Genomic DNA, 15,736 nt, shown 5'->3' on the forward strand with positions numbered 1-15,736 from the left:
CTCTCCATCTCAGTTGTCTAGATGGTTGTGGGTTTCTGACTAACTGGTCCCTTGGTGAGATGTTGATGGAGGGGATGACATTAGGTGAGGTTCCTCCAGCAATGTTAAAGAATTGCCAATAGTATTAGTGGCATCTGATGTGCAACACTGCTGACCGATGTAAGAAGCCATCGGAATTATTGTATGCACTAGCTCAGGACAAGGAAGCCTGCAGTGTCAAGTAGCACAACTCTTTTATGTGACTTTACTGTGAGTGCCATTGGAGTGGGGTGGCGCTGGACATTATGCTTGGTCATTTCTTTGGATCCCTCAGGGTATGGTTGCAATGCTTGTTAGGGGGTGGGGTTTTTTTTTAGTAATGCTGCCAAGTGTTCATTAAAAATCGAAATTAGATGATTGCAGATGATTGATGGGAGGTTATTGATTAGAATATAGGTATCAACAGGATATCCATTCCCATTTTATTTTATATTCTCCTTGAGCACTCGAAGCTGATACAGCCAAATTGGCCTGGTCTGTATTAAATATGTAGTTGTATAGTATCTTGTTTGTTTGGGTTGCAGTATCAGTTCATTCACTAGGCTTATGGGGGAAGGACAAGGGGACTGCTGGCAACCAGAGAGAGCATATTGACTATCCATATTTGTCTGATTGTCTTTCTGCTTTCTGTCGATATGAGAAATTGTGCTATCCATGCATTCCTGAGGTTTGGTATGGTTATTATCATTTACCGTAGGATGGCCAATGAATTCGCTGCTTGTGCATTTATCCTGCAGTTTTACTGGGCTAGCTTCAGTCTCATCTGCCTAGATGACTTCCTTAACTGTGGTTTGCAACCTCCACTGGTAGCTTTTCTGCAACGCATTATATTCCCGACTAGCCTTCTTCTGGCAAAGATTCCTTCTACATTCAGCAGTACAGATCAGAATGAGAGATAAATTTTTCTTGCATTTGTCACATAATGTCAAATGACCAGAACTGGAATCCATCACGTTACTAGATAATACACTTATTTCCTTAAATGCATTTCTGCTTTAGGCACACCAAGCGTCAGTGCTGGGAGGGTTAAAATTATTTTAGTCAGAGAAGCACGCTGGATTTATGGCACACACTGTTATCAAGCAAGGTATTTTGAGTGCCATCACATTCAGATACTTTTCATCTTATAAAGCAGTATTAACCTCTTTCTGCAATGGAGTCATACTAATTAAGGTGTTTATAGCAGACTATTTATGCTATTGTAACATAAGCTCAGTATACCATTCCCAGGAATTAGTTAGTTGCCATTTACTTCTGTTAGCAGTGATCTTGACTGCAGTTTACTATTTGCAAACAATGGCCATCTGAAGGCATTATAGAGAAAATATTATAAAAATGTTATTACCTGTTGGACAGCCAATCATGAAATAAACATCATTACATTAAGTAGCTCTTGGTCTGAAGAGTCTCTGGGTGCCACACAGTCACTGGGATTTAAAACTCAAATATTGATTTTGTGGTTACATACAGGAGTGCAGCCACACACACACACACACACACACACACACACACACACACACCAACCCAAATCCCATCCCAAATGATGATACAAAGGTTGACAGGGTGATTAATAACAGTTACCAGCCTGCCAACTTTTGTATGAACTGCGAACTTAGATATTAAGCCTGATATACCTTAATCAGTATCATTGATAAATATTGAAAACAATGGACCCAGCTCTGAATCCTGGGGAACTCCACAAGGAGCAGGGCCCATTGATAACCACTGTTTTCTTCTGTTTGGATTGTTAACAAACTGAATAAATATATATTTTTTTCAGTTTGTCATTTATTTATTTATTTGGTGCAAATTTTTCTTAGGTTTTTACCAAGTTGTCTGTTGCTTTCTATCTAAGCATATGGATTTTAGAAAACAGACTTTTTCCTCATGAGGAAAGTCTGTTTTATAAATTATTTACCTAAACTTCTGTTAAGAAATTGGTATAAATTTAACTGTAGATGCAGCAGAGCAGTTATTCTTTTTATAGGACTAAATATATATATATATATATTTTTTTTTGTTATCCATGGAGAAGTAATTTGCATCAGAAACAAATGTTCATCATCCATTTTGGTGCCCACTGTGCACTACTAACATTTCATTTAGTCCTCCCCACTTTTTTAAGAAAAAAAAAAAGTCAGTACTGAAAGAGTTAATGCTCATCTATTAGAATAATTTATATTGTTCTTTTTTTTTTCTCCTTCCCTTTCAAAAAGGTTGGTCTTCCGTAAAGTCAGGAACTTGCTTGGAGGAAAAATTAGAGGAATGGCTTCTGGAGGTGCTCCTCTATCTCCAGATACCCATGATTTTATCCGGGCTTGCTTAGCTGATATCATGCTTCAAGGGTATGGATTGACAGAAACTGCTGCTGGTGCTACAGTAATGAATAGTATGTATATTAAGATAATTTCCAGTGTTTTTGAGAATGGTATTTGAACAAAAGTGAAGTAAAATGAAATATTTTAAACTAAAGAATAATAAAAACAAGAAAGTCATATAAATATTTCTTTTTGTGTTAGATTTATCTTTGTACAATCATATTTAAGAGAGACTTAACTATTGGTCAAAGTCAAGTTAACAAGAACCTTATTGTTATAAGGTTCTTGGTAAAACACTAGTAGCCTCATTAAACAGGCTTCCAGACCTGTATTCAATATGTCCTTACCATTGCCTTGTAACAATTGGATAATTACCTACTTATTCCTGCTGGCAAAACCTGTACCAGGTTTTGCCAGCAGGAATAAGTAGGTAATTATCATCAAATTGTGACATCAAAATTTGTAAGGGAATATCTTAGTGTATCAAGCGGTAATGAATGCACAGAAAAACCTAACTCTCAGAATAATTCTGGATGACCAGCCAAATATTACTGACATATTATTATTATTATTTTTTTTTTACTTAAATTAATTGGCTACATCTTAACATATAAAAATTAAAACTACATCATTTGTATAGGAACTACATGATTATAATGCAAAGTGATGGTATTCTAACCAAGACGAGACGTTCTGAATGTTACATCATATGAAACTCTCCTAACCAAAGCAAGGCACAATGTAGCCTGTTTCTCTTGTGCCAATAGCTCCCAAACAATCTCAGTAGATAACTGTTCAGTAGAATCTACTGTACGATTCCATATCACCTGATAATTTTTATGCATCCCATTCATTTTTCTTCTGAGATGAGTCTCGTCAGTTCATCTGACATCCTTTTAGGATCTAAGCCTTGAACAGTAGCTCTTAGTTGGTATAAAAAGCCTAGTAGCTTCTAAAGTGACCACCCTGAATGTATCATATTTAGAATTTGTTGTTGTTAACATCATCAGCTGGTACAACTGCAAGTTTTTATGCAGTTGTACCAATGATAGCTGATACTGTGTAGATATATGCTATCATTGATTAAAACCGTAATCAGCTTTATGAAAGCAAAAGCCCTTCCATTTGACCTTGACAGTAGTTACTACTTTAAGTAAATCCCACATCATTACAGTGACCACTGCCATTTAGTGGGTCTTTGATCTGCAGATTCTTAATGCATGAACAGTTGCTGCTGATAATCAGATCACAAGTATTGCATTGCCTCTCTAGCATGCTGATCTATAAAACAGTTATCTAATAAATCTACGAAAGCTTTGCCATTGTGTGAATGACCAATCCACAAGTCCCAGTTAATATCTAGAAAGTTAAATCCCCATTATAAAACAATTCGATTTACTGGAACACTCCTACTCTTATCACTTTCTTCATTCTGTACACATTTTACTCCCTATATTCAAATTCTGCATCCCTCGTCTGAGTGACACCATGTATCCAATATATCTACACAGTATCAGCTATCATTGATCAATATCAATGATAGCTGATACTGTAAATAAAGCATAACAAAATTAAATTAACAGATGTAACCAATTACATTAAAACAAATAAGAAATAGAAAGATGTGTTTAATTTTCTAAACAAAGCATCATTACCAGAATATATCAAATAGAAAAATTGAATTTAGTAATGAAAAAAAAAAAAAAAAATATATATATATATATATATATATATATATATATATATATATAAAAAGTGTTTCTCTATCTGATGTTCTTTAATTTTTCTGTTAGTTGAAGACCTTAGTTCTGGAAGGGTTGGAACACCTTTGATAGGTACTTACATAAAATTGGTAGATTGGGATGAAGGTAAGAATTATGATATTTAAACAAATTATTTTGTATCAATATGTATCTGTTATTAAAAGATGATTAATTTCTCCCCCTACATTATTTGCAGCAAATAGATATTTCAGTATTATAAAAACACTAATCATTTACAGTAAAACACTCACTGTAATGGACTATATGGCTTATGTACTAAATCCAATTGTCTATTAAACTTGAAAGAAATATATTAATTCATCAAAGTTGCTGAAATGTTAGGAAAGCTGTACTATAAAGTAAAACAAAATGTTGTAATACTGTATCTTACTGCACCTCCCAATTGTGTGGAATAGAAGAACTAAAAAATTAGCTGTACCAATATATAGACAGTGGAAATGGTAAAGCTTATTTAGAGTGAAGAATTCATGGGTAGGCATGCTTGAAGCTCAGATGACTCCATACCAATGTCTTATATGCCCAACAGGCTGATGGAAGGTGATAATGTTTTAGCTGAATGTGAATACCATCAGATTGCAGCAGCAGTTAAGTCATTGTGTCCCATATGAATGAAAAGCATGGTTCAGCAGATCCTGTTTATTATTTACAAAGTCTGTTGAATTGACGTCCGTTAAAGTGAGAGTGTTTGCTGTAATTTTCTTTATAGTTTATTTGTAGATAACATTTGTCAGACTTTGAATGCTGGGTGGATACTACTTACCATGTCTTCTTTTAAGAAAATATTTAAATTATCAAAGCAGGTTTTAACCCTGTGCTTGCGGCGGTACCCAAAATGTAACGAGAATGGTGGTGAGTAACCTGAGTGCCGAACTTTCATTTTAATATTTTAGAGAATATTTTTGGATTTTTGAATTCTGCTTAAACAGTGCCAATATTCATCTTTTCTTAATTGATTGCAGTACTTAATATATGTACTTGGTATTTGATAAAAAAAAAAAAAAATAATTTTGCACCTTTTATTTTTTGGCACTAGGTGCCAAGCGATTTTGTGATCAAGTGTCTATGCCAGTATTATTGAAGAAATAAAATCATTTCCTTGTTTTCAGCAATATACTAACACTCAGTTAATCTTCAGTAAAGAAAGCACTTTACTAGATCAGAAGGAAAAGTTGCCTTCTTTCTTTCTTCTCGTAGTTTCTACTTTTTATTACTAACCCACTATTGCTTGATCACAGAGGTGACACTGCTCCTACCTCCATGTGGCAAGGTAACCTGGAGGAGGAGGAAAAGCTCTCCCTTTTGGGATGAAATGGAGCAAACATTTCCTAAAGCCCAGAAATCCATTGGTGCTTAGATGAAACCCTTTAGCATTAGCATTAGTAGAGGCATTTGATGCAAGAAAGCAAGCTTATGCAGCATCAGCCAAAAAAAAAAAAAAAAACCCACTTCCACTTCACCCCTCTGTTCGTTCAAAATACCTGTCCAGCTGAGCCTTAAACTTATTTAGGCTATCAACCTCCACCACAAGGGATGGAAGTCTGTTCCACCAACCAACCACCCGCTTGCTAAAGGCAAATTTCCGCACGTCTATCCTACATCTGTCTTTCCTCAATTTGAATTTATGCCCTCTCAGGTGATTTTTCTAAGCTAGAGGAAGCATCCCATCAGCATTGAGCATGCTTAAACCATTCAAGGCTTTATACACCTCTATCAGATCACCTCGCTGGTGCCTAGTCTCCAGACACTGTAATTTGCAAAATTTAAGCCTTTCTTCGTAAGAGCACCCCTTTGTTCCATTCACTAATCTTGTTGCCCTTCTCTGTACTCGTTCCAGCAGCTCTGCATCCTTCTTGAAATGAGGCCTCCAGACCTGTATACAGTACTCTAGGTGTGGCCTGACCATCGCCTTATACAATGGAATAATCACCTCCTTATCCCTGCTGGAAAAATTCCTGTTATATCATTGACAATACTCCATGAGCTACTCTTGCAGCCCGTCTGCACTGCTCAGAGAACTTCATATCTGCCTGCACAACCACCCCCAAGTCCCTTTCATTCTCTACCACTGTCAGTGTAGTACCACAGAGTTGATACGTTGCTCTGGGGTTGCTATTTCCCATGTGTAGTACTTTACATTTGTCAATGTTAAACTTCATTTGCCACCTCTCAGCCCATCTGCTCAACCTTTCCAGATCCTGTTGCAGCAGCATAGTGTCAGTAGTGTCCTTGACAACCCTGCTAACCTTTGTATCGTCTGAAAACTTGGACATTAAGCCCGATATACCATCATCAATATCATTTATAAATACAGAAAACAATGGACCCAACACTGAGCCCTGAGGGACTCCACTAATAACATCAGTCCACGATGAGCAGTGTCCATTGATTACCACTCTCTGTCTTCTCCCCCTCAGCCACCCCTTTATAAATAGCAGCAATTTGCCTCCAATGTCACACTGCTCCAATTTGTGTAGCAGTCTTCCATGTGCAACAGTATCGAAAGCCTTTCTAAGATCCAAGTATGTAATATCAAAGTTATTCCCTGCATCCAGTTCTTTTGTGACTGCATCATAGTATCCAATCAAGTTGGTCAGGCAAGACCTCCCCTTAACAAAACCATGCTGTGTCTGAGCTATAACTGAAGTCTTGTCTAAATGATCCTGCAGTGCTTCTTTAACCAGTTCCTCCATTAATTTTCCTGGAACAGAAGTTAAGCTCACAGGTCTATAATTACTTGTGTCAGCCTTTGATCCTCCTTTGTGAATTGGGGTCACATTTGCACATTTCCAGTCTATGGGTACCTCCCCTGAGCCCAAGGAAGCTCTCATAATTATGGCTAAGGGTTTGCTTACTTCCTTTGCTGCCTCCTTTAATATAACTGGATAGATCCCATCCACCCCGGGTGCCTTTCTTGTTTTTATCTTCAACAGTTTCTCCTGCACTTTACTCCCAGTTATTTCAAGATTCTGTAGCTTACTGCTAGAGTTGAATACACCTCTGGCATTCCCCTCGCTGAATAACTCATGTGTGAATGTTGATGCAAAATATTCATTTAGTTTGTTAGCTACCTGAGCAGGATCATCAACAGTTGACCCATCGATATCAAGTGGACCAATCTGATTCATCCCTTCCTTCTAGAGTTTACATAAGTAAAGAACTCTTTGCTGTTTTTCTTTGCATTCCTTGCCAAGGATTTCTCGTAATCTGCCTTCGCCTGCCTAACCTCCTTTGTAACTTGGTTGCATATCAACTTGTATCTATCATAGGCTTCTGTGTCGTGTTAATTTGTATGTATCCCATGCATTTTTCTTCTCTGCCATATGCCTCATTAGTTCATCTGACATCCATTTTGGCCTAAACCTTGAACAATATTTCTTAGTTGGTATGTAAAGCCTAGTAGCTTCCAAGATAAGTTCTTTGAATGCTTCCCATTTTGAATTTGCTGTTGGTAACATCATCAGTTGGTCCCACTGTATAGAATTTAAATACTGTCTCAGTCCATCGTAGTCGCCTTTACGGAAGCAATAACCCTTCCCTTTACCCCTAATGGTAGTTACCTCTTTGAGTAAATCCGACTTCAGCACACTGTGATCACTGCCACCTAGTGGTTCATTTATCTGCAGATTCTTAATGCATGAAGAATCACTGCTGATAATCAAATCAAGAGTATTACTCCCTCTAGTTGCCTCCCGAACATGCTGATGTAGAAAACAATCATCCAATAAATCCACAAAAGTCCTGCTAGTGTGTGAGTAACCAGCCCCCAAATTCCAGTCAATATCTGGGGAATTAAAATCTCCCATTATAAGACGCTCTGATTTACTGGCCCACTCTATTTCCCTGTACAGTTCCTTATTATACTCATCAGAGTCATTAGGCCTATAGCACACTCCTACTCTCAATTTTGATTTACCTATGCTTATGTCACACCAAACTGACTCCACACTGCACTGTCCAGCGATGTCGACTGGCTTCACTTCCCTGGTTTTTATGTGTTTTTTAATTAATAGCATAACCCCTCCTCCCTTCCTATCCTGTCTATCCTTTCTGTAGACGTTGTACTCCCCAAATTGCAGTTCTGCATCCCTTATATCTGTGTGACACCAAGTCTCTGATATCCCAATAATATCTGCCTTCGATGTTTTGAGCAATACCTCAAATTCATCAAATTTATTTACTAAACTCCTAGCATTGGTGTACACGCAAGTATACCTGCACCTGTTTCTATTCTTAGCTACCCTAACACAACCCATGTGTTTACTTGTACCGCAATGGCTCCCAGCAGTCTCTGAAATACCATGCATCTTGTTTTTCAGGCTTCTGCTCATTCTAATAGAAGCAGTGCAAGAATCTCTTTCACCTCTGCCAGTGGCTACTGTCAATCTATTGGTCTTTGTCTCCCCCCAAGCTAGCAGTTTTCCGACCCACCTAACACTGCCTCGATAGCATCAGCAAATATTCTTGCACCCTTTCTATTTAAGTGTATCCCATCCCTGTAGAAGCAATCTCTCCTGTTAACAAGTACAGTCCAGGCTGAAAAAAATTCTACACCTTGAGCCTTGCACAATCTTTCCGGGCCGAATTGATCAACAAGGCTCTCATCATATACTCCCTCCTATCGTGTCTGGGCAGAATTGCAGACACTTTCAAATTCAACCCTAATTCTCGGCTTTTGTTCAACAGTGACCTGTACTTGTTAAGTAATTCTGCCGGTCTCCTACTCTTAATATTATTAGTGCCAACGTGTACAACTATATCACCTTTTGTGCCCTTAAAAGATGATATTCGCTCTACAACATCATCAACCTTTGCCCCTGGCAGACATACCCTGGTCCTGTTCCACCTATCTTTTTTACAAAGCATGTTCCCCGTTTCCCTGACAATAGAGTCACCAACAACTACTAGTTCCTTCGGGACCAGCGCATTCTGCCTTAGGGGTTGTCTCTGTGTCACGCGATGTCCAAGTGCAAGCTCTGGCGTTGATGTGGGCAGCTGAGAGCTTGATGGGCCCCTCAATTTAGTTTCTTCGAGGGCATCCACCCTGTCCTTCAAGCTCTCATATAGGCCCACAAGAACGCCGAGTTGTTGCCTGATATCGATACACTCCTTGCATCGCGCACACACAAAGACATCCCCCTTGGCAGTATCATGTCCCGTACCCGATTGCTCTGCAAACATCAAGCAAACAGTGCATTTTATAAGGCTGTGAGTCAGAGGACAACTGCCCCCCTCAGTTCTGCTCTGAGCCACAGCACTTCCATTAGCTTGAGCCTTTTGCTTTGCTGCTCTGGTCTGAGTCATGATTCTATTAATTTATTAATTAATTATGTTATGTTATAATTATATTACGTTTGTAATCTAAGTCGTTATATGTATTTATTTAAACGTACAATTTAACTGCTAACGAAGTTCAACTAACGCCATCTAGTACGGTATATAACCTACGGTATATCTAGTACGGTATCACAATGGCGGGAAAGTTACTAACGGTAACGGTAGTTACGAACACGTGGAAAGTCTTACCGATACTTTTACAAGGCCGAGTAAAGAATAAATACACCAAATTAATCAAAAAATCACAAAATAATGTTATACTACTAAATTTAAATCAAAAGTTTTAGAAAAACAATTTCAAATCAATAAATAAGAAAAATCCACTTAGCGGCTTTGAACACGACCGTCACTAGTAGCCTCGTCAGCAAACTCCGTCTGCTGGCGTCGTCAGTCTGCATCGTCAGTTTTCCACCCTTACAGGGTGGAAAACAGTCAGCACCTGATTTTATTGCAGCTAAACGTCGAAGACTGACTTAGACAGAATCCGTATTCCAACCTTCCTTATTATTCACACAACCCACGTTCTTCATCTTACATTTTATTTATTTAACCCTTTTCAAACACTGTGTCCCTTTTTTAATACAAGAATTTATCTTTCCCATGAAAGAGTAGTTTTTAAAAGAAAAAAAATCCTCACTTTAATGCATACAGGTGCTGATAACTTAAGTATATCACTGCCATAAATTTTCTATGCTAACTAACTAAATAATAGACTGAGCTTATCTTGTTAAAGCAAAATGATTTTTCTCATGTAAACAAATTGTTTTACTCAAATGACATTTGAGAAAAACAAACTATAAACATAATTCGAGCAAAAAAATAGGTTACTTCTTTATCAATATCATATTTTTTTTAATTAAAATATGAACATAAACTTACGTCTCCATATTATTTGTCCAGTGAACTAAATACTAAATAAACGTTTATGCTTTTTTATATTAGAGACTTAAATTACAAATAAAGCAACCAGTTTATACAGCTAAATTGAATTAGCCAACATAATATAAAAAAAAATTTAAATAGCATAATGCATTTTAATACATTAAAATGAATTCTCTTTATTTATTAAGATCCTTAGCATAGCAGTACATTGACAAATGCAGTGCAACTTTGATAATTCCTTAGTAGTATCTATATAACTTTTTTTCTCTTATGAATTTTTTTTTTTTTAATTACACTGTAAATATCACAATTTTTAGGCTGCTACATTTTGTTTTTGCTACCACTTATTATGGCTTACATTTTAACCCAAAATTCCATTTTTCATTCTTGTTTCCTTGGCAATAGATGAAGCATTTAAAGCACTATCTTGCAATGCACATCAGCTGTATAGTGATTGAAACAGTTTTAATGGATAGCGACTTTGGTATTTAGATTAGTACCATTGTGCGCTAATAATTATTTATCTATTTTTTTAAAAGCATATTATATCTATCTTTAATAGGTAATAATTAAAAAGATTCACAACTTTCCAGATATTGGCTGAAACTTGTGGTTTGGTCAATCACAGACTAGCAAGACTTTTGTGGATTTAATGGATGACTTTTCTTCAGCAGCATGTTACAGAAGCAACTACTTGTGATCTGATTATTCATGCATTAAGAATTTGCAGATAAAGAGCCACTTGGTTGCAATGATCATTGTGTGTTGATTTGGGGCTTACTTAAAGATGTAACTATCATCAGGGGTAATGGGAAGGGTTTTTGTAACGATGACTACAGTGGTCTCAGTTTTTAAAGTTGGATCAACTAATAATAGCATTAGCAAAGGAACATGTTGCAAGAAAGCAAGCTTATATAGCATCAACCAAAAAAACCCCTTATTACACCCATAAACTCGCTGCAAATGTTTGTCTAGTTCTACCTTGAATCTGTTTAAGCTATCAACTTCTACAACGCATGGAAGTTTCTTTCAGCAATCAACCACTCGCTGGCTGAAGGCAAACTTCTGCACATTCATCCTGCAACTGTCCTTCCTGAATTTGAATTTATGCATCTCAGACGATTATTCCAAGCAAGAGAAAGAATCCCATCAGCATTGAGCATGCTCAAACCATTCAAGACTTAATCAGATCAGCTCGCAGGTGCCTAGTCTCCAGACACTGTAATTTGCAAAACTTACGCAAACCTTTGAGAGCAACCCTTTGTTCCATTCACTAATCTTGTTGCCATTCTCTGTACTCGTTCCAACAGCTCTACATCCTTCTTAAAATTAGGCTTCCAGACCTGTATACAGTACTCAAGGTGTGGCCTAATCATTGCCTAATACAAGGGGATAATCTCCTTATCCCTGATATAAAAATTCCTATATATCATTGCCAAGACACCATTAGCTACTCTTGCAGACCATCTGCACTGCTCAGAAAACTTCATATTTACTTGCACAATTACCCCCCAGGTCCTTTTCACTCTCTACCACTGTCAGTGCACCACAACCCTCACATGGGAAGAGTCAGTAAACAACATCTTGGACACCCTATTCCCACTAAACACAGATCCTCAATCCAGCCAGCAACAAGAAATCTGTACTGAAAACGCATCCTACAGCACCACTTCTATAGAACAGCCTTTCAACTTAGATGAATAAAAACTTTCCATTGGCAAAACAAAAAACAAAAAAAGCCCAGGGTTAGACTTCATTGAAGCAGAAGTAATTAAGAAGCTTGCAGAGACGCAATCAAATCTCCTTCTCAGCCTGTACAACCATTGTCTGGAAGTTGGACTCTTCCCAGATGACTGGAAAGAGGCCAATCTACGCCTCATTTTGAAGAACCCAAGTAAACCACCAGAGCAGCCAAGGTCATACAGACCCATAGCACTCCTTCCCGTTTTAAGCAAAATATTTGAACGTCTTCTCTTATCCAGATTGGAAAAACACTATAAAAATGCAAATCTCCAGTCCCCAAACAGTTCGGTTTTCGGGCAGGCCTTTCAGCAGAAAATGCTCTTCGACAGCTCACGGATTCAGTCAAAAATTCAGCCACCAAATACTTCTTAGTAATATCAGTGGATTTCGCCGGGGCCTTTGACTTGCTGTGATGGCCAAGTATACTACGAAGACTCAGAGAAGCTAGCGTTCCAGCAAATCTTTACAGCTGCATACAGGACTATCTTCACAACAGAAGTGTCGATAGGCATTTCTGACTGTAACAAATCTCCAGAAATGTCTACAGAGGATGCCCCCAGGGCTCTGTCCTTGGTCCTTTCCTATGGAATGTGGTCATGGACAAGTTCCTGAACCTAGACCTGGGGGATGTTTCCACCCAAGCCTTCGCAGACGACTTGATACTGACAGTCACTGGAAACTCCAGAGCTTCCCTGGAAACAACAGCCAACTCAGCCCTTACAAAGCTACAAGAATGGGCCAGCCTCCATAAACTCCATATATCCCCTGAGAAAACTACTTCAATTCTACTCAGAGGAACCCTTCAAATAAGCAGGCTGCTGCAGATTAAAATTGCTGGTAGAACTATCAAACTGACAACTGAGTTGAAGTACCTTGATAATTCTCGACCCCAAGCTCACGTTTTACCCGCATATAGACTACCTTCATCGCAAAGTCAGGAACTACACGGCAATGGTAGTGAGGATCAGCAGGTCTGACTGGGGCCTAAATCGCCACTCACTGCATATGCTATACAAAGCTGTACTTATTCCCACTATAACCTACTGTGCAGTTGTCTGGTATCATCTTGCACTCATTGTTCGTAACCAAAGGAAGCTCACCTCCATCCAGCGTAATATCCTTCTCACTATCACCTGTGCCTGCTGCACAGTAAGCAACCCAGCTCTCCAAGTCTCGGCAGGAGTTCTCCCTCTAGACCTGCAGATAATTCGCAAAGGCATGCACTACCGGCTCACAAAGGGACTCCCAACCACCATCCTGGATTTCACTACAAACCCAGAAAACACCATCAAAGAAGAAAAAAGGCGCCTTGCAGTCTACCTTCTTAATGCCTAGCAAAACAGATGGAATACCACCCCCAAAGGTTCCATCACTAAAAAATTCTTACCTGAAATAGCCCAGATCTACCCTAAAGCTCCAGCATGGTACAGCCCAGGGTTATATACCACTTTCCTGATTACAGGCCATGGATCCATAAATCACAAACTTGCCTCTATGAACATCGTGGATGACCCTCGCTGTCTTTGTGGTGAAAACGAAGACTGGGATCACCTATTCTACGTTTGCCCGCTCTACGAGAACCTGCGAACGTTGCTCATATCAAAAATACATGCCTTGCCTCGAGGAAATGAACGTTTTCTGATCAATGAGGAAGACCAGTACCACGCTTTCTCTGCCTTCGCCCATGATCTCTTCACCAGAAGATCACTGGTACAACATCCTGGAACTGATGCACATTGATCAACACCCTTTTCTCATACACTGAACATCTTCACCTAGATTGTGACCACTTCTAGCTACTGGACTTGACACTCAGGTCGCTTGAATTGTTTCATCCGTGTCTCTTGATACGTGATTGTCTTCCTACCCTCTCGAGGGGCCTCTTCTTCCACTTCCGCTTAGGTGAGAGAATTCCCACCCAACCTGTGGAGGATGCCTTCCCTTACATCCTCCGTCGCTCTGTCTATACCTCCTTTCCTTTACCCTCTCCAGTACATCCTGTACTCCCTGAGCCCTATTATTTTATATATATATATATATATATATATAAGTTAAGTTAATAATGGTTAGAGTTTTTTTAAAAATAAAATATGATATACTAGCTTATCAGGTAAACCATAAACCATGGTGAGTACCCAACGTGACCTGGAAAAAATCAATCTATGCCATGACATAAGCAATAAAAATATATAAAAATACCATTAAAATGTTAGTTATGGCAATCAGATACATTGCAAGGGACTTTTTCGAGGGCTAACCCTTACAATGTATCAACCATAATTAACGAGCTATCCGTTTCTGTAGTCATCGTCCAGCATAACTATGTCCTAATATACGTAAAATAGTATTAAGTTAGAGCCAATGGTATAAATATAAAATTAGTAGTAATTTAGAGCCAAATAGTAGTAATAAATCCAAATTTAGCAGTTAACTGGCAAGATGACTGTTAGCCCGACGGATAGCCAAAATATAAATAAAAAAAAATAAAAAAACTCTAACCATTATTAACTTAACTCATATTCATACAGACCGATGTAATGTTTAATCGTCCTAGATGGCATTAATTGGTTATGTTACTACTTAATATTTATTATAATACTTATATTTATTATAACATTTAATATTTGCTTTTTTATACTTGGATATATATATATATATATATATATTTTTTTTTTTTTTTTTTTTACTTGGTCTCTTTCTAGGAAGCTCAGGTGACCTGGAGGAGACTAGCCAGAGAATTATGGACAGGCTGGCTACCTCCTAGTGGTGTGTGTGGGCAACGTGGGGTCCCATGAGGGGGCCCTGCGGCCAAAAGCCAGGACACCCAACAGAACCCAGCATAATACTTCATTTACAACACAAAAAAATTTTCTGCCTTTCACAGTGATACTGTTTGTCTCCACAGAGTATATATGGCGCAGATGTGGGAAACCACCGGAGGCGCCTTTCCCCCAACACTATGCACACTATGCCAGTGTAGTACCTTTCCCCCAGAAATTGGGGTTTTTTCATCCAGCAAAACAGGCAAATCGACCAGAGAACACGCGCAATATACAGACATATTACATAAACAGGTATATGTAAGAAATTACGAGTGGCCCTAATATAATAATTTATCAGTGTAGTACTACACATTTAATACGTTAGTCTGCAGTTACTGCTTCTAAATTTGTCAATGTAAAGCTTCAGTTGCCACCTCTCAGCCCATCTGCTCAACTTTTCTAGATCCTGTTGCGGCAGCATACTGTCATTAGTGTCATTAACAACCCTGCCGACCTCTGTATTGTCTGCAGACTTGGACATTAAGCCTGATATACTATCATCAATATCATTAGCCCCAGGGGCTCACATCTGGCGAGTATGGGCTTGGCACACCCAGGGTCCTGAGCTGGATATCATCATACTTCTCTTTCTTGGGGATTCAATTGTATTTCTGACACACACACACTCTCTCTCTCTCTCTCTCTCTCTCTCTCTCTCTCTCTCTCTCTCAGGGTAACTAATTTTTTTTTTTTTTTTTTGGCTGGTGCAGCAAAAGCCTTAGGCTTCCTTGCACTATAAGCTAATTATAATTAATGAATACAGAAAACAACAATGGACCCAACACTGCACCTTGGCGGACTCCACTAATAACAT

The 15,736-nt window shown here is 38.4% G+C and overlaps 1 protein-coding gene across 3 annotated transcripts in view; it reads left to right on the top strand.

The window, feature by feature from the left end:
• LOC150091123 (long-chain-fatty-acid--CoA ligase 4-like) overlaps positions 1 to 15,736 on the top strand; it is a 387,488-nt gene that overhangs the window by 282,258 nt on the left and 89,494 nt on the right. For all 3 annotated transcript variants that reach the window (XM_090374375.1, XM_090374358.1, XM_090374366.1), the window contains 2 exons: positions 2,256 to 2,428; positions 4,151 to 4,225. In XM_090374375.1, the coding sequence (XP_090230501.1) occupies positions 2,256 to 2,428; positions 4,151 to 4,225 (248 nt within the window). The remainder of the gene's footprint in view (positions 1 to 2,255; positions 2,429 to 4,150; positions 4,226 to 15,736) is intronic.

The sequence above is a fragment of the Mastigoproctus giganteus genome, chromosome 1 (genome assembly GCF_048544385.1).
Source record: "Mastigoproctus giganteus isolate SK-2022 chromosome 1, ASM4854438v1, whole genome shotgun sequence".
Taxonomy (NCBI): domain Eukaryota; kingdom Metazoa; phylum Arthropoda; class Arachnida; order Uropygi; family Thelyphonidae; genus Mastigoproctus; species Mastigoproctus giganteus.